Source organism: Lethenteron reissneri, chromosome 39 (assembly GCF_015708825.2).
Source record: "Lethenteron reissneri isolate LAM-NWPU_2019-01 chromosome 39, ASM1570882v1, whole genome shotgun sequence".
In the NCBI taxonomy this organism is placed as follows: domain Eukaryota; kingdom Metazoa; phylum Chordata; class Hyperoartia; order Petromyzontiformes; family Petromyzontidae; genus Lethenteron; species Lethenteron reissneri.
Genome location: NC_083817.1, coordinates 12075051 through 12100701, shown reverse-complemented (window position 1 = coordinate 12100701; position 25651 = coordinate 12075051). Strand labels below are relative to the sequence as shown.

General features: G+C 49.2%; 1 protein-coding gene across 1 annotated transcript in view; it reads right to left on the bottom strand.

Annotated features, from left to right (window-relative positions):
• Positions 1–25651, bottom strand: part of LOC133351932 (tyrosine-protein kinase SRK2-like) — a 63800-nt gene that overhangs the window by 16158 nt on the left and 21991 nt on the right. Inside the window, exon 2 of the mRNA XM_061567546.1 lies at positions 9171–9292. Coding sequence (XP_061423530.1) covers positions 9171–9292 — 122 coding nt within the window. The remainder of the gene's footprint in view (positions 1–9170; positions 9293–25651) is intronic.

Sequence of the window (25651 nt, the reverse complement as noted above, 5' to 3'; positions counted from 1 at the left end):
TCACTCCACAGTGTGCCGGGAAAGGTCCTGGCAAGGATTATTCAACATCACCTTGCCAGGCACGCTGAGGAGAGGCTTGCAGAGCCCCAATGTGGTTTTAGGAAAGGGCGGTCCTGCACAGATGCCATATTCTCTGTCCGTTTGCTACAGCAGAGGTGTAGGGAATTCCAACAAGACCTACATCTCTGCTTTATTGACCTGGTCAAGGCCTATGATACCATCAGTAGGCCTGGGCTCTGGGTTATTCTTCGTGCTTTCGGAGTCCCTGACCCTCTGCTCACGATCATTAAGGACCTTCATGATGGTGAGCGGGCCCGGGTAAAACTATGTGGCTGGGAGTCAGAGCCATTCCCTGTACACCTTGGGGTGCGACAGGGATGTCCTCTGGCTTCCACATAATTTAACATATTTTTCAACCACGTAGTTCGTGAAGCCTTTGATGGCTGTACCAGAGGAATTTATATCTGGTACAAATACAATGGGAGGCTGATCGATGCCCGGGTACGGCCAAGGGATGGCTCCCTATTGGTCAACCACGTTATGTATGCCGATGATTTGGTAATTGACCCTCACTCCTTGAACGATCTTGGCAAAGTCCCATCGGTGAGCACCTCCGGCAGGCAAGGCTGCGTTGGTTGGGTAATGTAGACCGCATGCTCAGCTACCATATGCCTAAACAGCTTTTGTTCGGCCAGATAGAGGGGGCTAAATGGGCGCGGCACGGGCTAGAGAAGAGATGGAGTGATGTAGTACAGGAGGATGTGGAGCTGAGTGGACTTGCCGATAGCTGGTGTCAAGATCGGCCTCTGTGGAGGAGGCTCGTAAAAGACGCTGCTGGGCAGTTGGAGGCAGTCGCCCTCCAACAACAACGGAGGGCGGAGGAGCGACGCTCACAACAACGAGCGGAGCACCGGGTGGCTAAAGCACAGCAAGATGGCACAGTAGGGGGCACAGGTGGTGCATCAGCCACTCATCTCAGTCAGTCGACCCGTGGCACCTGGGTCTGCCCCGTGACCTCCTGCCAGCGGGCGTTCGACACTTCACGTGGCCTCAAGGTGTACATAGCCTGACACAAGCGTCGTGGTGACGTCACCGCCACTTAGTGGCAAATGGCGGTTGTGGTTGTTGTGTGTACAAGTCGATGTGTGTGTGTAAGTCGATGTGTGTGTGTCTGAGTCGATGGGTGTGAGTCGATATGTGTGTGTATACTTCGATGTATGTGTGTGTGTGTAAGTCCATGTGTGTATGTGAGTCGATGTGTGTGTGTGAGTCGCTGTGTGTGTGTACAAGTCGATGTGTGTGTGTAACTCCATGCGTGTGTGTCTAATGGGGGAGCAATAGTGTAGTGGTTAGCGCGCTGCGCTATGAACCCGGTGACACGGGTTCGATTCCCGCTCATGGCCAACACCAGTGACGATTATCTGAACCGGTCCTGGGCCTCTGCTACGTCGACTCAGCCTCAAATGAGTACCTGGTGCGGTGTGTAAAAACATCGCTACTGGGGAGACAAAGGCGGTCGGGCGTGGTGCTGGCCACCCACCCCCTCGTGTACCGTTCCGGCCTTCATAGGTGCTCGCTAACAGCACTTGCCCCTACAGTCTGTTAATTCTATATGGGGGATCTTTGTCTTTGTTGTTTGTGTCTAAAGTCGATGTCTGTGTGTGTGAGTCCATATGTGTCTGAGTGTGTAAGTCGATGTGTTTGTATGTGTGTGGGTCAATGTCTGTGTTTGTGTAAGACGGTGTGTGTCTGACTTCCCGCTAGTGGCTTACAGTGAGGGAAAAAAGTATTTAATCCCCTGCTGATTTTGTACGTTTGCCCACTGACAAAGAAATGATCAGTCTATAATTTTAATGGTAGGTTTATTTGAACAGTGAGAGACAGAATAACAACAAAAAAATCCAGAAAAACGCATGTCAAAAATATTATGAATTGATTTGCATTTTAATGAGGGAAATAAGTATTTGACCCCCTCTCAATTGGAAAGATTTCTGACTCCCAGGTGTCTTTTATACAGGTAATGAGCGAGATTAGGAGCACACTCTTAAAGGGAGTGCTCCTAATCTCAGCTTGTAACCTGTATAAAAGACACCTGTTTACAGAAGCAATCAATCAGATTCCAAACTCTCCACCATGGCCAAGACCAAAGAGCTCTCCAAGGATGTCAGGGACAAGATTGTAAACCTACACAAGGCTGGAATGGGCTACAAGACCATCGCCAAGCAGCTTGATGAGAAGGTGACAACAGTTGGTGTGATTATTCGCAAATGGAAGAAACACAAAAGAACTGTCAATCTCCCTCGGCCTGGGGCTCCATGCAAGATCTCACCTCGTGGAGTTGCAATGATCATGAGAACGGTGAGGAATCAGCCCAGAACTACACGGGAGGATCTTGTCAATGATCTCAAGGCAGCTGGGACCATAGTCACCAAGAAAACAGTTGGTAACACACTATGCCGTGAAGGACTGAAATCCTGCAGTGCCCGCAAGGTCCCCCTGCTCAAGAAAGCACATATACATGCCCGTCTGAAGTTTGCCAATGAACATCTGAATGATTCAGAGGACAACTGGGTGAAAGTGTTGTGGTCAGATGAGACCAAAATGGAGCTCTTTGGCATCAACTCAACTCGCCGTGTTTGGAGGAGGAGGAATGCTGCCTATGACCCCAAGAAAACCATCCCCACTGTCAAACATGGAGGTGGAAACATTATGCTTTGGGGGTGTTTTTCTGCTAAGGGGACAGGACAACTTCACCGCATCAACGGGACGATGGACGGGGCCATGTACCGTCAAATCTTTGGTGAGAACCTCCTTCCCTCAGCCAGGGCATTGAAAATGGGTCGTGGATGGGTATTCCAGCATTACAATGACCCAAAACACATGGCCAAGGCAATAAAGGAGTGGCTCAAGAAGAACCACATTAAGGTCCTGGAGTGGCCTAGCTAGTCTCCAGACCTGAATCCCATAGAAAATCTGTGGAGGGAGCTGAAGGTTCGAGTTGCCAAACGTCAGCCTCGAAACCTTAATGACTTGGAGAAGATCTGCAAAGAGGAGTGGGACAAAATCCCTCCTGAGATGTGTGCAAACCTGGTGGCCAAGTACAAGGAACGTCTGACCTCTGTGATTGCCAACAAGGGTTTTGCAACCAAGTACTAAGTCATGTTTTGCAGAGGGGCAAATACTTATTTCCCTCATTAAACTGCAAATCAATTTATAACTGAATCCCATAGAAAATCTGTGGAGGGAGCTGAAGGTTCGAGTTGCCAAACGTCAGCCTCGAAACCTTAATGACTTGGAGAAGATCTGCAAAGAGGAGTGGGACAAAATCCCTCCTGAGATGTGTGCAAACCTGGTGGTCAAGTACAAGAAACGTCTGATCTTTGTGATTGCCAACAAGGAGTTTGCAACCAAGTACTAAGTCATGTTTTGCAGAGGGGCAAATACTTATTTCCCTCATTAAAATGCAAATCAATTTATAACATTTTTGACATGCGTTTATCTGGATTTTGTTGTTGTTATTCTGTCTCTCACTGTTCAAATAAACCTACCACCAAAATTATAGACTGATCATTTCTTTGTCAGTGGGCAAACGTACAAAATCAGCAGGGGATCAAGTACTTTTTCCCCTCACTGTATAAACTCCTGGAATGCATCATCCCTCCGGAAAATCAGCCCCCTCACTGAGTCAGTGATCCCTGACGAACAAGCGAGAATCCGGCCTGGACGCAGCTGCTGTGACCAAGTTTTGGGCCTTGTGATGTGTATCGAGGCTGTATTCCAGAAGAAATCGAAGAGCAGCGCTACCTTTGTGGAATTGTCATCGGCCTTTGACACCGTCTGGATTATGGTCTTGATACTCTTTGGTTCTTTCTGTAAAGTCACATGGGTAGAAAAATAAAATAAAACGTGACTTTACCAAAAGAACCAAAGAGTATGGATTCCTGCAGTCACGAAAGCTTCAAATCATGATTAAGGTCTTGATGTTGAAGCTCGCAAGGACCATTGCCTGCTTCGAAACAAGACGCCTGATCTGGACGATGCTGAGCAATAGGCAACTGTGCATTGCCACAAGGTTCAGTACTCGTGCCAACGCTCTTCAATGTATCAACAAGCAACATGCCGCCAACCGGGTCATGCGCATTTGTACGTGTGGATGACCTTGCCCTGCCAACGCAAGCAGCCACTTTCAACAACATCGAAGCTACTCTGAACGAAGACCTAAACACCATAGGGAAATATTTACGGAAATGGAGGCTCAAGCCAAATCCTCAACAGACAGTCACCGCATTTCATCTTGGTAATAGAAGCGCCAAGCACACTCTGAAAGTGACCTTCTGCGGCAACACTGTACGACACGACCCCACTCCAACCTATCTCTGCGTGAAGCTGGACCGTACGCTAACCTTCCATGACCACCTGAAGAAGGTAGCCACCAAGACCAAAACAAGGATCAACCTGGTCCAGAAACGGGCAAGCACAAGCTGGGAAGCGTCTGCACCCTCAGTGCTACGGACATCGACGATGGCCCTCGTGCACTCTGTAGCCGAGTGCTGTGCACCAGTATGGACCAGAAGTAGTTACGCTCGACTTGTTGATGTCCAACTGAACACTGCAAGGTGGTGCATCACTGGAACCCTCAAGTCGACCCAAACACCCGGCTGCCCGTGCTGTTACGAATCTCTTCCCCACCAGATCTGCCGCAACGCTGCAACCCTCCGGGAAAGTCTTGCGAATCGAGGAAAACAGTCGCCCCTTCCCATACATGAGGATCTCAGTAACGTCCCTCGTCATCACTTGAAGTCACGCAGCAAGCCCTTTTGGGCCCTTGCGCTCCGATGTGCGACTGTGGTCATCCAGAACAGACGGAAAATGACGCAATGCTCGATTCACAAATACGAAGGAGACATCACAGCGATGATACACTCCGCTGATCCTGACGCGGTTATCTAGACTTGACCACCTGAATATGAAATTGTAGTTGTTGCACTGCATCTACATCAGCCATAGGAAAGAAGATAGACTCACATGAACACCCATGGACTCACACAGACACATAAAGACCCACAGATCTCGCCTGATAATCTCCCAGCATCTGGTCTTAATCTTTAGGTTTAAGTAAATGTAAATATAAAAAAGATTCAACGTGCTTGTAATGCCAGCTAGGGTTTGCAGCCACTGTGGAGCCTATGCACGTCGCCTCTAATCCCGAACTATGGAGGCAGTGAGGGTTGATGGATCACCGCACGCCGATGTTGTGAAACTCCCTTCCTGTGGGCGTCGAGGTGGTGCCATACCCTGGCTTGCCAGTAGAAGGCAGTACAGCAAAACTGTGGACTCCACCTGTTCCGTCTGTATGGGATATGGTGTTTCCCCCTCGCATGCATGGGTTTTCTCTGAGTGCTTCTGTTTCCTTCCACGTGTAAACACTAATAAATTGGTCGATAAAAAAACGTAAACTTTGTTCGAAATTAATTAATGCCAAGTGCAGATCTTGTGTTACCGTTGGTAGCGCCGGCTCCTCACCACCGCTACTGCCTCCCCGCTCCTCTGCGGTTCCTCCTTCTGGCCCCTCCGAGTGGTTCCTCTCTCTCTCGATGCAAGAGCGAGCAAATACTGTACGGCGGTGCCGCTACAAGTTGAGATCATGATCGTTTTTTTATATTATTACAGAGCTGTGCGCAATAAAATAGATTGATTTTGATTATTATTAAAGCAGAGAGCCTGACCTACTTTGCCTCCGGGCTGTGCCGGGGTTGGAGTGTAGTGCGGCTCCGTGAGAGTGACATGGAGCTCAGGAGGCGGGGTGGGGGGTACAATCAGCATGAACCGACTTCAATGGGGAGGGGGCCGGGCCTGCCCGCTTGTAAATAACAAAACCACACTGCTCGCTCTTGCAAAAGCCGTATATTAAAACTGATTCTGGCTCGTGAGGAGGGGATTTCCATGCATTACAACAAATGCCCCATTCCAGGAAGTGGTGGACAAGGAAGACCCTGGCGGCGTTAGTGTGAAAAAATTAAACCACGAACCCACATATTTCAACGCGTAGAAATATAATATAAATATTATATTTGAAACATTATATAGAGGCAGCAAGTAAACTGAACATGAATAAACTGTGCGCGTCACCTGTTTTCTGAAGCCAGCAAATAAGCCGAAGATAGAATGCCCCATTACATTTAGAGCTCGGCCGTTTCCTCTAATCCACGCTGTGTGGCACTAAAGGTCTTACCCACCCACACGATCAACCACTCACTGGCCCACTCACTCTCTCACCCATCCACTGACCCATCCACTTACCAACAAACAACCCGCTCACTTACCCACCAAACCACCAATTCACTCACCCACCAAACCATTCACTCACCCACCAAACCACCAAATCACTCACCCATCAAACCGCCCACTTACCCACCAAACGACCCACTCACTCACGAAACCACCGACCTACTCATCCACCAAGCCATCCACTCACTCACCCTCCAAACCACCCACCCACTTACCCATCAAACCACCCATTTACTCACCCACCAAACCACCCACCCACTTACCCACCAAACCACCCATTTACTCACCCACCAAACCACCCACCCACTTACCCACCAAACCACCCATTTACTCACCCACCAAACCACCCACCCACTTACCCACCAAACCACCCATCCACTCACCCACCAAACCACCCACTTACCCACCAAACCACCCATCCACTCACCCACCAAATTACCCACCCACTTACCCACCAAACCACTCATTTACTCACCCACCAAACCACCCACCCACTTACCCACCAAACCACCCATCCACTCACCCACCAAACCACCCACTTACCCACCAAACCACCCATCCACTCACCCACCAAACCACCCACTTACCCACCCATCCACTCACCCACCAAACCACCCACCCACTCACACACCAAACCACCCATTTACTCACCCACCAAACCCCCCACTCGCTTACCCACCAAGCCATCAACTCACTCACCCACCAAACCACTAACTCACCCACCAAGCCATCAACTCACTCACCCACCAAACCACTAACTCACCCACTAAACCATCAACTCACCCACCAAACCATCCACTCACCCACCCACAAAACCACCCACTCATCCGCCCAAAAAACCATCCACTCACCCACCCACTAAACCACCTACGCACTCACCCAACAAACCACCCACGCACTCACCCACCCACAAAACCACCCACTCACCCACCACACTGCCGGTCAGAACATTTCTCTTTCTGCTTCTTATGTTGCACTGCTCCACTTTGGAATCCCCTCCCTTTATCATTATCGTCTCTTTCCCCACCAACCCCTCCCCTCAAGATTTTATAACAACTTTAAACAAAGTGTAGTGACATCGTTGTATGTCACTGTGTATGTCACTGTGTATGTCACTGTGTGAAGCCGGCCTGGGAGAGGCACGGCGCGTGATGTACTGACATCACCGAGGGTGGATGAAGTGCCGGCCCTAGCGGGCTTGGTGAGCACTGATGGACAGTGATGGATGGCACCACGCTCTGCGTGCGGTGCCAGCCCTTACGCGATAGAGGGCGAGAGTGCCGGCACGGTACGTGGTTACGAGGGGGCCACGGCACTCCGGTTGAACCCGGGGAAGACGTGACCGGAGGTATCTTCCCGGGGACCCCCAAAGGGGGGCTGGGGGGATCACGTGTCCAGTTGGAGATCCTCCTCGAGGGTTCGAGAAGGTGGACGTGGCTAGGGGCGGAGCGAGCCCCGCCGCACAGGTTACAAGCCGGAGTCCTGAGCGGCACCGGCTGCTGTTGTTATCCTCAAGACTCTACGTTCTACGCCCTGCGTCCGAAGACAAGTCACCAACACGGGGACCGGGACCCAAGCTGGGGTCCCGTCCATCGTAGCTACTCCCAGTTTAGTTAGCGTAGTTAGTGTAGTTAGCCTGGTAGACCACCACCATAGCTTACTATCTAGTGAAGGGGCAGTTACCCCTTTGTGTTAGTGTGTTGGTATTAATACATGTGTAGTGACATAAGAAGGGAGGGGCTGCTGGGGGCTCTGGGACCCTGGGCGGGCCAGGCGCTTGGGCCCCTTGGCGCCAGGCGCTGGGTTCCCAGACGGGTCAGACGCTTAAGCCTCTTGGCGCCAGGCGTTGGGTTCCCAGGCGCTTAAGCCCCTTGGCGCCGCCAAGGGGGGGGGCTGTGTGTGCTCTGTGGGATATCTGGGGGCGCACACGGCCCCACCCCTCGATGGGGACTAGGCATAAAAAGGGAGCTCCCTGGACGATCAGGGCCAGTTGTAGCTCAAGAGCCAAGACCCAAGACCAGCCATCTGAGGACCCTGGGATGCTGTGAGAGCGAGTGGTGGGACTCTGGAACTCCCGACTCTACGACCTTGTGAGGGCGAGTTCCAGAGCGTAGCCAGAGTAGTGTATCTCGGCTGTGTACCTAGGCTGTGTACCTGGGAGCTGTTACAGAGTATCAGATCTGTTGGACTGTTGGAGTGCTGTTGGACTGTAATAAAGAAGTTACCTCTACAAGTGTCTCCGGAACCCATTACAAATGTGTTGCCTCCAAGAATACGACTGAGTCTCCGTTTGAGCTCACTACAAAAGTATTAGGCGATGCTGCTGCTGCTGAATTGACAGTGGTGCACAGCCACAGTCAACAAACACCCAAACGCGTTGACCAATGACACTCTCGGTTAAATGGAATGATCGGCGTGAGGAAACCACAAGAGCAGGAAGGCAGCTCGACGGTGAATCAGTGCTACCGACAATTGCCTGAGCTTTGGTGGTTCTCTATTTGTCAAGGCGTTTTCAGCAAATTAATGTTCATACACGTGGGAGAAAACCCACAGAGACCAAAAGATAACTCGCGTGCGAGGGGAAACACTCTATACTATACAGACAAAACCGGCGGAGTCCACAATTTGCCGTACCACCTTCCTCCAGCCAGCCTCGACGCCCACGGGAAGGGACTTTTACGACAACACTTGTTCGCTGTCTCCACAGCGCTGGATTCCAGGCCACGTGCAGAGCCACCACGGCCCAGTTATGAGATGTTTGAGATGGTGAGGCATTTAAATGCCACATAAATGCAAGGACTATCATAATTATAACTCTTACTTGAGAATAAACAGATTAACCAGGGTCCCATCGCCCCACACAGCTTCACCCCTGCTCGTACCGGAGAGTGCGTAAGCGCCATGCTTGCTCTCGCTCTCGCGGATGAGGAAGGAGCCGTGGTCGTTGCCCCTGGCGAGCAGCAGCTTCACTGCGTCCACCCGGCTGATCTTCCCGAAGAACCACCTGGAGAGGGAGAGACGGAGCCGGTTCGGAGTCACGCAGGGAGAGGGGGACATGCGCACCGAGGACACGCCGAGGATGCGGCGATCTCGACAGCGGGCGCCCGGGAATTTGATCGTTATTTCATCATCAGCTGGGCATTGGTGGCTGCGCACGTGGCTGCCTTAATCCAGCACAGTGGAGGCAGCGAGGGTTGGTGATCGCCGTGAAAATGTTGATTTTGAACTCCCTTCGTGTGGCCCTCAAGGATATACTGTACCCAGGCTTGCCAGAAGGCAGTACAGCAAATAATAACCTCTATTTTATAAAGCGCATTTCATATTGAAGTATCTCAAAGTGCTATACATAAAATAAAACTACACTCACAAGTATAGATACAATTTAAGCGAAATAGAAAGCTGATAATAACAATATCAATGACTACTCTCGAAATTCCAACAAAATAAAGAACCATGATAGAAGCGAATAATAAGTACAGAGTAATCCAAACAGACAACATTGGTTTTCAAATCTTAAGTTGCGGGGAAAGCCTGTTGTACAAATAGGTGAGTTGCAAGACGGTGATTTCAAAAGTGAAACAGAATCCCGAATGGACCGAGGAAGCTGATTCCACAATCGCGGAGCTGGCTGCAGGAGGCTCCATGTCTCCCATAGAACAACAGACCAGAATCGGCAGGTCTACGTTTTCGCAGTGGTAAATAAAACTTAAGATATTTAGGAGCCAGCCTATCTATCCAAGGCCATAAACGTAGAGAAGCAGAATATTAAAGTCGATTATGTACTTTACAGGGAGCCAGTGCAGGGACGAGAGAATAGGAGTGATATCGTCATACGATTTAGATCTGGCTAAACCCGGGCAGCTGAGTTTTGAATATGTGGACTCCACCTATTCCATCTGTGGAATTGAGTGTTTTTCCCTCGAATGCGTGGGTTCTCTCCAGGTGCTGTAGTTTCCTTACAAACTCATTAATTGGCCGATAACTCCTTAAATTATAGAGGACGGCAGAGCTTGGACAACTGTTGGTAGTGCCGGCTCTCCGCGTGGCTGCCTTCCTGCTCGTCTATGGTTCGTCACGTGGCACACGTGAAATCACCTCATATGCGGTGGCGTCATCGGCAGGGAGGCGCGCGCTTGGCTTATGTCACTACCTGGGCCGAAGAGGCTTAACTATTTAACGCTGGGTTTTGCTTTGTTTAATTGCCAGGGTATATTGTCATACTGTGGGCGCCACGGTGGCGAGATGTTAATTACCTTGCCTGGTATAGAGATCGTGGGTTCGATCCCGACCCTGATGATGCCTATAAATTTGTAGTTTGCGTGTCTCTTTTCCCGTGTCTGCATTTTCCCCTCCACATTTGTAAACGTGCTTTTATAGAGTATTTGGCTGCTATACATTTCCACGTAATAAGCCACCTTATGGCCAGGTCGTTTCTGAAAAAAGAGCTTAGTGGACCTTACCTAGTAAGGTCGTGTGGATTTGGCTGGATAGACTCGCCCCCACCATAGGAATATGTAATTGCCATTAACGGATGAGGGTTCGCCGCAGCGTTACTGTATCGTTCCGCGTTACTGTATCATTCCGCGTACTGTATCGTTCCACGTACTGTATCATTCCGCTCATCCACGCAGCTCAAGAAAGTAGTTTGTCGTCGACCGCTCAGAAACCGCGTTCTAACAGTGTGAGTTTCATGTCATAATGTGCAGTCCGCGTTATAACAGTGCGCATTCCACGTGATAATTGTCCGCATTACACGTTATAAGTGTCCCAAATGGAAGAACGGTATTATAGCAAAGACGCGTTGTGCGAACACCACGTGTTTAGTGAGTACTTGTATGGTGGCGAGGTGTTAGCTACCTCGCCTGGTATACAGGAGGTGGTGGGATCGATCCCGACCCTGAGGCCTACAGTATATTTCGATTTTTGCGTGTCTCACTCGCTGTGGTCTTGTGGATTTTTCTCCGGGTACTCCGGGTTTCCCCTCCACATTTAGAAACATGCATTTATAGTAATTGGCTGCTATATATTCCACATGATAAGCCACTTTGTTAATCTCTCATTTGTGGCCAGGTCGCTTCTGAAAAAGAGCTACAGTAGAACCTCGGAGATCGAACGCACCAGAACTCGAACAAATCGGTGTTGGAACGATATTTCCGAACATTTTTTGCCCCGGAAACCGAACGAAATTCGGAGGTCGAACGGGCAATCGCGACTTGAAAGAACCTGTACGGCTGAGACACGTATGGCCAGCGTGTATGACGCTTGCCCAGACAAAGGTTTTACTACTTCCTCCTCCTCACCACCTTCCACTCAAGCCATCAACTCTCCTTACTACAGGTAAAGTGAAGTTCAATGTTCATTTATTTCATTTATTCCATATATTTATTCATTTATTACGTTTATTTATTATTTCTTGTTTTTTTGTATGATTTTATGCATGTAATTACTGTAAACTTTGTGTAAAATTATTTATAATGAGAGCTTTCTTGTGTCTGGAACCAATTAATGTCATTAACATTCATTTTTATGGGGAAAATTTATTCGGTGTTCGAACAAATCGGTGTTCGAATGGCCTTCTGGAACGAATTAAGTTCGATCTCGGGGGTACCACTGTATATGTCTCAGTGGGCCTTAGCTGGTAAAATAAAATATATATGTTTAAATAGTTTATACTTTATACCCTGGCACCACGATTCTATACTCATACCAATCCACGGTGACCATGCGCTACGGAGGGAGGGACGCGGCGAAGGCAATGGCGTTTTCAGCCTTATGCTGGAGAGCGACAGAATCGGCTTCCTGTTTCTTCCACGAGTCACCTCCACTCAGCGCTGGGAATCCGCGTTCACCAGAGCCGCTGGGAAACGTGAAGCCTCGTGCTGTCAACACGCTCTGTCGCTGTGTTTGTGTATTTAACTCTACTCAGGTCTCACTTCAAAAAAGCGACTTTCAGTCCTCGATGGGCTCCTCAAAGTGATTTCCCTGCTCAGGTGAGCACTGACAGACCGGTGTTTATCTCCTGTTTACAGATCTGTAGAGTCAGTGGTGGAAATTCCACGTTCCTATGGCAGGGGTGAGTATATCCACATGATAACTGCAATTTTATTATTTAATATTATTTTATTAAATTATTGTATTATGCTTTATTTTATTATTTCCCTTCTACGTGACTTTACCGAAAGAACCAAGAAGATGACAACTGCTGTTGCCTTCCATAATGTCGTTTTTTGGGGGTTAGATCGCGTAAATATAAATGTGTTGTTACGTTTAACTTATTTTGCACCATACATAGCCAACCGTGCTAACCGTAGGTGCGGTTCCTGTGTTGTCATCTCATCAGCACCCCCCGACTGCAACACACCCCCTCCCCCCGTGCCCCCCCACGGAGCGTCTCAATCTCTCTCCCGAGGTGTTTTTGCTGTTGGCTTCTACAGCCCGACAATAAAATTCCGAAGCATTGCGTGATCCCAGGGGCATGCGTAATATTTTTTCCACAGGTTTGAGGTTTTAGCCAGTAGCGTAATGTCATCTGTGCTCCGGTTTACCAGAAACGCTTATCGGCCGCGCACCTGCAGGCCGTCTGGCAAGTTATTGCCAATCTGCCCGGAACCTCCACAACCCCGGTAGGTTTCGGGCCGCCCGTCACGACGGTGGCCATCACGACGACGGTGTTTGTCACGAAGGCGATGGCGCCAATGCGGGGTGGGGGGGGGGGGCTCCCGAGTTTAGTTTCGAGCCAATTTGGTTTGACGTCACGTGGGAACGCAATAGGCCAGGATCGGAGGCAAATCGAGATAACAAATCCAGAAGCTTACAAAGTTTCTCAATTTATCCGGAAATGTCAAGTTGTTTTATTTAATATAGTGCCCTTCCTTCATACAAAACACATTAAATGTATTTTCTCTGGTAAATATCAATGAAATACCAATTTTTGGGGTCTTAAGCAGGTGCAAATCCGGATAACTGGAATTTAAACAGTAGCCGGATAACGGGAAGAATGCGCTGTGCTCTGCTAACCTCCGGATAACTGGTACCACGGATAACCGGAGCAAGGATCAAGGGGAGTTCTCCTGCAACCAGGGCAGCCTCCGGGCTCCAACTGCGAACCTCCTCGGCAACGAGCTGCGAGCTCACGACCGTTTGGGGGACGCACCACCGTCCCGGCTGGGGGCGCTTTGCACGGCATTCAAACGTTGAAAACGCGCGGCACGGACGTGGCGGGGGCTGTGCCGCAGGCTCTGGCGTGACGGCTGCCATCACTCTTTGCGCTACAGCGTGGTCGCGTGTCGCTATCGCCGCTTCCCCCTTAACTGCCAAGCCACGGGGCGAGGGGGTGTCGACTTGAGAGGTCGTGTCTCCCTCTGCGGTGGCGAGCCTCTGGAGCGACCGCCACACGAACATCAGTTGGCGGTGCTGCACTCATGTCACCCACACAGAGTTGGCATTCAGCGGCGCCGTGGAGAATTCAAGGAACAAAACGAACCTCCTCCTGCTTCCGAATGCCGTTCCTCCACGTAATTTTATTTTGTTTACACATCCCATGAGTAACCACAGCCTTCTGGGAGTGCATCATTTCAACAGCATTGGTGCAACACGAGCGATACTCTGCTTTCGACATTCAGCGTCTTATAAGCAGTGTCACTTGTGCTCTCCTCTCCTAGAATTTCTTATCAGCATCTGGATTCCACGACACGCAGTGTCGTGAGCACCGACGAGAAGTGTAATTTTGTTCATAGCTGGCTCTACCTTACAGTACCATGTGCACCCAGAGCTGCAGTGCCGCTGTGGCTTTGAACACTTGGGTATTGAAGTTGTAATGCAATGCACACGAGGCCGACCTAACGTGGCAGAGCTGCCCGTTAGAAATCTTTGAGAGCCTTATGCGGCCCTCAGAATCGAACAAGTGGCATCTCATCACCACGACGACACGGTGCACGGAGGGGTGGGGGGCGATGAATGCTGGGAGTGGGGTGCTCACGGCCACACTCGTGACCCGACAGAGCACAGTGCGGTCCGAGTTGGAATCCTGCTGCTGTGACATCTGTGGTGGAGCACCCAGGCCCTCCGACTTCACTGCTGCACCCGATAGAATTCAGTGTGGAGCGGCAATCGGGGTGATCCAGCGCTCACGATTCACTCCGGACAGTCACTCGCTCACCAGAGGCCAGTCGCCTCCATATCACTCTTGTATCGCCACTACCGCGGTTACTGTCACCGTGGCATTCATTCCTTGATTCCTCCACCCATGTTCAGGACTCGGGTCTACCAGACACCGACTATTTTGGTCTCATTCACACTGCAGGTTACAACACGCTCACCCATCCACTAACTCGCCACGCTGCACGTCACGAGACCTCTCTTTCTGCGTCTCCCCTCGCACTCCTCCACTTTGGCATTGCCTCCCATCATCGTCTCTCTCCTCCAAGCGTTTAGAATAACAACAACCTTTGCTCAATTCAAGAAACGCGTTAGATTCTTAACAATTTCAACTTTTCCTAGGTGATTTTCTAGGTACAGCTGCGTGTTTAATGTTTCTGTCCGTTTGTTTGCTGGATGGTTGACGTCTTGGCCCTTTGGGCCTGCGCCCAGCAACTGTGGCTGCCTTGCTAGTGTGCCCAATGCTTTCTTCAGCCAGCGCTGCAGTGGCGAGATGTTAACTACCTCGCCTGGTATACAGGAGGTCGTGGGTTCTATCCCGACCCTGATCCCTGTATATTTGGAGTTTGCGTGTCTTTCTCCCCGTGCTTGCGTTTTTCCCTCCAAGTGAAGCCCCAAATAGCTACCACAGACAACTGGCTCGGGGATCGGCACCCCCTCCCCCCCAACATTAGCCGGGATAATCTAACAGAGTAGGCCATCTGTGAGCACCAGCATAAAAAAGGCCTTTAACCCCACGTAGGCCTCCTACCCCACCCCAACATCATTATGGCACGCGACTCAATCTCAAGGCGCCATGCCACACAAAGCTGACCGAGCGCCCGGCGCTCGGTCGCGGCAGTCAGGGGGGACGCTGAGGAGGGGGGGGGGTCATTCAACTGTGACAGCTCGGGGGACAAACCCTACGCTACGCTACCTGGTCTCCTTGTGTCCTTTGTGGTCAACTTCACTAACGTTACAGTTTAATGCTGCAATAATAAAAATACTGGTAACCGACCAATTACGCCGAGAGCCATTTATCAGAAACACCCAAAACGAAAGATAAAAATAAACGTAACAGGATTTTGCAACCATTTATTCGTAATTGATTTCGAGGTCAGATCGGTCACGTGAGTAAACGTGTGCGTCATACACCGTCCTCCACTCAACACGGCCAATGAATGTAATTGTCACATGAACAAATCTGCCAATTGATTACTGCTTCAGCACACGGGTGTGTTGTTGGAGAGCAATCCACACACACTTTAAACAATTGGGTGTGGATGTTTCGTTGGTAGTTACAGCTTACTTCAACAGGCAGCTTGTAGCGTTATTAAATGTCCTCCAGTCTTGGGTTTAACCCAAACATAAATTATGCAACAAGCTGAAAGATGCTCAAAGAAGAAGCATGGAGAGGTGCGTTGCTTGGAATTGCCACTGAGACAGAAACAGTAAAAATACGTGGAAGAGAGAAAAGTATCAAATCACAGACCTCATATTGACTTGTTCAGCAAATAAGAAAGTTGGGGCCTGCTGCAGCAATGGAGTCTGAGATGTACAGAAGAAGAGTAGCACCAGCAAAGGATATATTTCAGAAAATGGGATCTATACCTGCAGTCATCAACTTACGAACACCCAACTTACGAACATCCACACTTACGAACCAGCTTCCATGAATTTTTTTTTTTACATCAACTGACAAACGCAAACTCGCACTTGTGAACTGAACCGCGGAACTATTTTGTTCAGCACAACGATTAGCTGCGAAATGAGTCTGGGAGTGAGTGTTTGTGTGTGTGCACATGCGCACGTGTGTATGTAAAAGTGAGTGTGTGTGAAAGTGAGTGTGCCTGTGTGCGCACGTGTGTTTGTGCATACACACACAAATACTGCCCATCTCACCAGGCTCTCAGGTTCTCCCAACTGCATTGGCCCCCTTCAAATGGTGCCCTCGGAGGACGAACTATCTCAAGAGTCATCATTCCGAGTCGGCTGAGTGAGCTTTTTAAGGTGAACTTCCACCATCTACTCCAAGAGATCCAAACGTCCCTGGCAGTGTTGAATGGTGTCCCATTGTCTCTTACTAACAGGGTGCACTTTCTTAAAATCATGACCCTCCCAAAGATATTGTACCACCTGAGAATGATTCCAAACCGGATCCCTAAAATCTTTATTCGGAAATTGCCCTTCCACGTTTCTTCTTTCATTTGGAATTGCAAAACCGCGAGAATAAGTTACCAGACCCTAACCCAGACACGGAGAGAGGACTTGCTCTACCGGATTTTGGAAAATACTACCTCGCAGCCGGCTTGCATACCTCGAAGCATTGGATCTCGGAGGAGAGAGACGGAGTGTGAACACCTTAGGAAAAAGCCTCAGTCTCTCCATGGAATCTGGAAGGTCTCGCTCACTCGCACCCTCAGGATAAGCCCTTGGGCATAAAGCCACTAGAGATGGTCAACACTACGCTGTGGATGTGCAGAAACAGACTCGCACGGATCCCAAGGGTACTCCACTCCTACTCCCCACTTTGGAATAATCCGGCACTGTGAGTTGAAAACAAGGAAATCAGATGGTCTGATTGGGAAGCAGTCCAGATTCATAGAGTATGGGACCTCCTGGCAGATAATGGTCATATTGACACATTCCAATCTATTAGATACAGCTACAACCTCCCAAATTCTCAGTTTTTCTAAATACCTCCAGATCTGGGACGTGATCACCAGAGCCAGAGGGAGATATCTGATAACACCTCCTCCTGCAGTAATAAAGTGGCTCCAGTCAGATAGAGAGAGATACAAACGATCTGAGGCATACCGGCTTCTGATCTCAGGGGCACAAAGTGGATGACTTCAGACCCTACATTTGGAATGGGCCCAGATTTGGAATTCCACCTCCCAAGGGGTCAGATCCCTCCCCCTGAGAACCATCCAATTACCATTTCTCACGTCCGACTCTTTGCTGAGTTATATGAACACATGAGGGTATTCAATAGGATTAACAACACATCTGTAAAAATAGGTGTGGAAACTACCCTGTGGGCCGAAGAGGAGTGGGACTGGCTCGAGAGCAGAACATTTTATAAGGATTATTTGGTTCTTTCGGTTAAGTCACGTCTAAAGATAAAATAATAAATTAAATTAAATAATAGCATACGACGTTTCGATTGCAACACAAGCAATCATCATCAGGTATAATGAAATAGCGACATAAAATCTAACCAGAAAACTATAGACAGACATATTAGCAGACAGATATCACCAAGATACATAGAGGGAGCAACACAGGAACCAGAGAGGGGTGATCATCTCTGTGGGGTGGCCTTAAATAGACAGAGGGGGGAGGAGGCAGAGAGGAGAGAAAAAAAAACGTCGTATGCTATTATTTAATTTAATTTATTATTTTATCTTTAGACGTGACTTAACCGAAAGAACCAAATAATCATTTACTGCAGTCACGAAAGTTCTAAAATTAAGATTGAACCACTTCTACGGGGAAGTTTTGAGCTTATCCTTTTTTCTCTCTCTCTCCTCTCTGCCTGTGTCTTCTCTTTGGAATGTTCACACTTAAATTCTAACTTAGCAATCTTTGAAGTACGTAATCAACCAGGCTATGCGTTAATTGTGTGTTGACCGACTCTCTGTGTTGTATTACATTACATTTCGATATTTTGCTAGGTTATTGAATTTTAGTTTGTCCTTCTGATTTTCAGACCTGCTTGCCGTGTCATCGCACTTGCAGAACCTTGTTTTTGGACCACTCATTGATATGCAAATGTTTTCTCTAACCCCCTCCCTCTCTCTGCCTCCTCCCCCCTCTGTCTATTTAAGGCCACCCCACAGAGATGATCACCCCTCTCTGGTTCCTGTGTTGCTCCCTCTATGTATCTTGGTGATATCTGTCTGCTAATATGTCTGTCTATAGTTTTCTGGTTAGATTTTATGTCGCTATTTCATTATACCTGATGATGATTGCTTGTGTTGCAATCGAAACGTCGTATGCTATTATTTAATTTAATTTATTATTTTATCTTTAGACGTGACTTAACCGAAAGAACCAAATAATCATTTACTGCAGTCACGAAAGTTCTAAAATTAAGATTGTATAAGGACTTTTCAATATAGCAGCCAAAAAATCATATCACGAACCCCCCTCCCATACTGAACGGTTGTATTCATCAGGCCAAATCTCAGCACTGGAGCATCTGAGCTATACGCTCATAGACAAGGAAGAAGAATACAGCACGTGCATGGGGTCCATTCCGAAACCTGAGAACAGTCGTAAATACCTGAGCCCAGAACGGCAATGACCAGGCCAACCACGCCCCCTCCCCCAAATGAAAATCTCTCCCTCCCCACCTCGCCTGCTCTGAGGAGTCCGGTGTGCCTGATACCGTCGATGTAACTGGTAATGCCGTCCAGAGTGTCAGGATGTTGCAATTTCACGATGTGAGGGAGGATGTGGAATAAAAAAAAATGTTAAGCGTTCAATGTGAAGGATGCCTCAACCAGGATTTTTAAAGGTAGGGAATTGGTTGTGGAAAAGCAAATTCCAGGTGAATCTGTAAGTTCCCAATACATTTGTGACAGAGCTAAAAGGTATCTTATAACGTTCCTTTGTTAAAATTGCATGTTTAAATGTTATAGACGATGTTTTTAGGGTGAAAAAGGTCAACTTTCCACCGTATTTTCACAAACTAAGCCTTTCACCTTTGTTTCCTACGAGCTTTACTACCCGGCTTCGCCCGGGACTTGGATTCTTGTCTTGATGATAGACGGCCTACGCGGAGGGTGATGGGTGACGTCAGCAGGCACACTGCGTAACGCTGCCCCATGCGGGTGACATCACAGATGTGACGTCACCGCTCACTTGCCGTGCAAAATATATCCATTATTGCCCCCCCCCCTCCCCCCCCCAAAATACAAAAGTCTATTTTGAAAGTTTTTGCATTGCGTACAGTCTGGAAGCTTCTCACATGCCAAGTTTCAAGTTTGTTGCATGTTGGGAAGTATGCTAAACATTTCGAACAGACACACATTCACAAATTTCCCTTTCATATATATAGCTATCGATTAACGATAATTTAAGTTAGCAATGGTTTTCGTGGAACCAATTAATATCATTAACCGAGGGACCGCTGTATTTATTCCAGCATTACATGCAAATGTACAATATTTCTGCTTAGGAGTGTAACGATGCTTCCCTGTTTTGTTGAACCGTAACATTTTATAACTGACCGTATGTGCATTTAAATACCTTTACATTACTGTGCTCCGACTTATGAACCGTTCGACTTATGAATGGGTCTCAGGAACGGGCTCCCCGTATTGAAAAATAAGAACGTATTAATAACATCGAGAATTAGAATACTGCATTGCTGTATATCCAGAAATGTTCTCTTATACGGATGAGAAAGCTGTGAATCTTTGGGTCTCTATGCGAGTCTATGGGTCTCTATTCAAGTCTGATGCTCCCTTGTGAGTCTGTGTGTCTCTATATGACTCTATATATAAAGTCTCGATGATAATGTATTTGTCTCTATATGAGTCTATGGGTATTTGTGAAAGCTGGACAATTACAAAAACTCGAAACAGGAACCTAGAAAGAACAGAAATGTGTTTTTTAAGAAGTGAAACATTTCATGGACAGACAAGATAAGTAATGTATTGAGTCACGTAACAAGATTAGTAATATATTGAGTAATTTAACAAGATGTGTAATGTATTACAGATAGCAGAATTCGAGAAATTTTCATTAGAGAAAGGCAAAGTTACATTTCTTGGACAAGTAATAAAAAAACAAGAGACTCAATAGAAACGTGGTGTGACTGGGAATACTCGAGGTACAGCAAGAAGCCAGGGGAAGACAGTGAACTCAGTTATATTCGCAATTTAAACAATTGGATGCAACAGCGAGGATCCCATGTGAAGTACTTGAGGGATATCATGGACAGAGCTGAATAGAAGGCCAAGTATAAGGAGTTGGAAAATCCAAATCTCACCCCCCAGCATATCGACATCAAATCCCCACCACCGTCCTCCCATCTGAAATCGATCGAGACGTCGGCTATTTTGAACGCGCGCCTCCACACTCCTCTGTCGGCCGAAAAGAACCCCCAGCGCCACCCAACAGCGCTGGACACAGGGGGGGGGGGGGCAGTGGCGTCCCGAACAAGAACCGCACCGAAGGCCCCACGCAGGAACAGCGCCGGTTCCTCTCTGCTGCCCCGACGGCAGTAGGGGACCGCTCTTAATATCCGCGACGTCCCAACCACCACCACACCACCACTACCACCGTGTCCCAACCACCACCACACCACCACCATCACCACCGCGTCCCAACTACCGCCAAATACAAAGGGCGGACTAGTCCACTCAGCTACCCCACTACAACAAGTGGATTAGTCCACTCAGCTACTCCACTACAACAAGTGGATTAGTGCACTCAGCTACCCCACTACAACAAGTGGATTAGTGCACTCAGCTACCCCACTACAACAAGTGGATTAGTCAACTCAGCTACCCCACTACAACAAGTAGATTAGTCCACTCAGCTACCCCACTACAACAAGTAGATTAGTGCACTCAGCTACCCCACGACAACAAGTGGATTAGTGCACTCAGCTACCCCACTACAACAAGTTGACTAGTCCACTCAGCTACCCCACTACAACAAGTGGATTAGTGCACTCAGCTACCCCACTACAACAAGTGGATTAGTCCACTCAGCTACCCCACTACAACAAGTGGATTAGTGCACTCAGCTACCCCACTACAACAAGTTGACTAGTCCACTCAGCTACCCCACTACAACAAGTGGACTAGTCCACTCAGCTACCCCACTACAACAAGTGGATTAGTGCACTCAGCTACCCCACGACAACAAGTGGATTAGTCCACTCAAGCGCCACCTCGGATGCTGCCGTGGATTCGCTTACAACATTAAAAACACAATTGCAGCCTGCTGCGTTTTTTCAAATGGTAGCCATGATCGCCAACGTCTCTGAGAAAGGACATGGTACATTGAGAGAGAGATTAACATTTCCCATAGACTAACATAACCCACAGACTAACACTGCCCATAGACTAACACAGCCCATAGACTAACACAGCCCATAGACTAACACAGTCCATAGACTACCATTGCCCATAGACTTACATTGCCCACAGACTAGCATTGCCCATAGACTAACATTGCCCATAGACTACCATTACCCATAGACTAACATTGCCCATAGACTTACATTGCCCACAGACTAACACTGCCCATAGACTAACACTGCCCATAGACTAACATTGCCCATAGACTAACATTTCCCACAGACTAACATTGCCCACAGACTAACATTTCCCATAGACTAACACAGCCCATAGACTAACATTGCCTATAGACTACCACTGCCCATAGACTAACATTGCCCATAGACTAACATTGCCCACAGACTAACACTGCCCATAGACTAACACTGCCCATAGACTAACATTGCCCACAGACTCACACTGCCCATAGACTAACATTGCCCATAGACTAACATTGCACATCGACTAACATTGCCCATAGACTAACACTGCCCATAGACTAACACTGCCCACAGACTAACATTTCCCATAGACTAACACTGCCCATAAACTACTAACAAGTTCTCGAGTGAATATTCATGGCCAGAGCTAAACGGTTTGAGAGCGTGCGTGGCACACAGCGTGAGAGAGGATGAGGTCAGGACTTGAACACGGACTGTGATGGATGGCGAAGCAGCGTCGTGGAGGCCCGCATCCAGCAGTGGGTAGATCTTGGCTGATGATCATGGCTAATGACGACGACGACGAGGTGATTGACGCAGCACTGCGGCCACTGCCGCCGTTCCGACAAACTGGGGAAGTGACCAGCGGCTGATCTGCCCGGCTGAACGTGGGCAACGTGGGGACAACGTGAGCGCAACGCCCCACGTCCACTGGGTGCGCAGGAGGAGCTCTCACGCACTATCGTATTCTAAACTAAACTGTTGATATTTTCCCAGATAAGGGGCCCTCTGGCACTAAGTAGCTCTTGTTCAGAAGCGACCTGGCTCTCGTAAGTGACAGCTCGATGAAGCGGCTTATCGTGTGGAAGTTCACGGCAACCAGTAATTTGAACACATGTTGATAGATGTTGGAGGGATACAACCGGAGGACCCGGAGAAAAATCCACGCGACCACAGTGAGAGAGAGAGAGACTGGGAAATCCAAATTCAGCAGGCGTCAGGGTCGGGATGGAACCCAGCACCTCCTGTATAGCAGGCGAGGGAGCTGCTAACATCTCCTAGCCACCGTAGAGCAACGTACTCGCTCAATGCGTGGTGCTCGCACAACGCGTCTTCACTATAACCCCATTCTTACATTTAGGACTGTTTTCTGACGTGGAATGCACCCCTTGTCACGTGCACCGCTGTCACATGGAACTCGCACCGCGAGAACGCGGTACGGCACAGCACGCGGTAGCGCACCCTCATGCGTTGGTGGAAATTCCATATTCCTGTGACGGGGGACGAGTTTAGTCACGAGACAACCACTGCTTGAATTCTCCCACAAAAGCGATTCGATATTTTATCGACCTCGGAGGGAAGGATGGGGCCGAGTCCCCCCCACCCTCCAAGCAGGATTTGAACTCGCGACCTTCCGATTGCGAGCCACCGAGTCAGCCGACCGGATGACTTCAGCTCTCGCCGTTTTACTTTGACGGTAAAACGCGAACAACACCAACACTCGCTTCTCACCAATACGACCCGATCGGCTTACCCACCCGCCCGTCCAACCCCTATGGTTGCCACCCTGCCCGGCTTTGGGACTGTGGGAAAGGTGGCAACCTCCGTTTACAGTGTGGAGGTGCCCCGCTCGAATGGGCCACGCCTGGGCCCCCGCCCCCCCACCCGTCCGCCAGCATGGGGGAAGGCCCGCAGGTCACTGGGCTGCCTGTCTGTGCTCACATCCTGCAGGAAACCTCCACTTCCTGTTTGCAGCGAGCCTTTGGCACAGAGCGACTGCAGCGGTGTCGGGCCCTATCGCCACCATCACCGAGCGAGGACCTCGCGGCCACAGCCCCAGCGGCTCTCGACAGGCGAAAGCGTGGCCCGAACGCGTGGCCCGAACTCGTGGCCGAGGGGACGGACTCACTTCCCACCACGGACATCCAAAGTGACCTCCCTGCTCAAAATCTCATCTCCCGTTTTACAGCCCCGCAGAGACAACGGTGGAAATTCCACGTTGATATGGCGGCGGATGGGGAAGGGTGCGAGTCAATGGGACGACCGCTGTTGACTTTCTCACAAATTGGTACTTAGTTTGTTCAAACCCGGAGGAAGACAGAAATGATGAGCTGAGTCGTGTGGACATAGCAGCCAAATACTATAATCCTGCCGCAGGATTTGAACTTGCAATTTTCTGATCACGAGCCGCTCGCTCTGCCATTGAGCAGCCGAATACCAGGCCTTGAAGTCGGTGAAAATGGTCATGTTTAGTCTGGGGCTTACACTTATGTTAGTGGTGGCTTACACTTGTGTTACAGTGCTGGAGTACACTTGTGTTACAATGCGAGAAGCTCGCTCTCCGGACCGACTGTTGCGTCTCACCCGTACAGTTACAACCAACATCAACACTGCGGATCTCAGCAACACAAAACACGCCGGAGGTGATGAGTGCTGTGAGCGAGCAGCAGCAGCTATGAAGGCCAGCACGGCTCGTCACTGCTGCTTCTTACACATCACAACATTTTAGGCCGCGTAAACCTAGGGGGGGGGAACCCAGAACAAGCTGAGATATTTGTGAGTTTTGGTGGCGAGTTGAAAAATAAGTGAACACCTCGGTTGGCTTTGCCTGGTAGGATAAGGATGGTTTGGTTATATCTGTTTGTGTTTAGGTGATTTGCACTTTGCACTCCTATCGTGTTTTGTTGTGACGTTCTTACCCGCCCCGACGAGACGTCTGTGAGAAAGAGCTTTATAGCTCATCGGATCCCTCCAGTATAAATACAACGACTCAGATCGCCTGGATTGTAGCGCAGTGCACTCACCAACACGGACTCACTTTGCATCTCTGCTTCTTTTCCTCCTACTGCTCCACTTCAGAATGTCCTCCACCCATCACCATCGTCTCTACCCCCCCCCCACCGCAAAGCCCTCACAATAATCTTTCTCAATTCCAGAAACGCGTAACGCCCTTTTCCACTGTACAACTTTGCTAATAGTGCTGTTTGTAGCTGTGATCAACAACAATAGACAAAGATCCCCCGTATTGCCTTAACTGAAGGAGCAAACTATAACCTTTTTATTTTACCAGGAAAGGCCCACTGAGCTATGGAGCTATTTTTTACAAGCGACCTGGCCACAAACAATAGTGCAACGAAGTGGCTTATTTTGTGTAAAATTATAGCAGCCAAATACTCTCAACGCGTGTTCTAAATGTGGAGGGGTAAACCGGAGAGAAATCCACTCGACCACCGGGAGAACACGCAGACTCCAAATATACAGCAGCAGGCATCAGGGTCGGGATAGAACCCACGACCTCCTGCATACCAGGCGAGGTAGTTAACATCTCTTAGCCACCGTGATGATGAGAGAGAGACACACAAACTACAAATATACAGCAGCAGGCATCAGGGTCGGGATCGCGCCCACGACCTCTTGTACACCAGGCGAGGTAGTTAACATCTCCTAGCCACCGTGATGATGATGATGAGAGAGAGACACCGCAAACTCCAAATATACAGCAGCAGGCATCAGGGTCGGGATCGCGCCCACGACCTCCTGTACACCAGGCGAGGTAGTTAACATCTCTTAGCCACAAGCACTGTTAGTGAGCACGTATGAAGCCGGCACGGCATACGAGGGGTGAGAGACGAATATATCCATAGGGCAATAGTTGACTTCCCCCACAAAGCGGTATCTATTTTATCGATCCCCAAGGAATGATGGGACGAGTCACCGCCCCCTCCAACCAGGATTTCAACTCGCCACCTTGGGATGGCGAGCCCGCTTGCTTGACTGCCTTGTGACCGGGGCGACACAGCGAGAACAGCTGGACTGGGAGGGAAGGGGAGCCGGTGCGTGGTGCTGAGTCGGCCTCGGGGAGACCCAGGACCGGTACAGATAATGATCCTCTCACTGCTGTTGGCCGTGAGCGGGAATCGAACTCGGGATCGCTGGGTTCAACAACGCACACTCCTCACCCCCACAGGTGATGCAATGCTCCTTTGA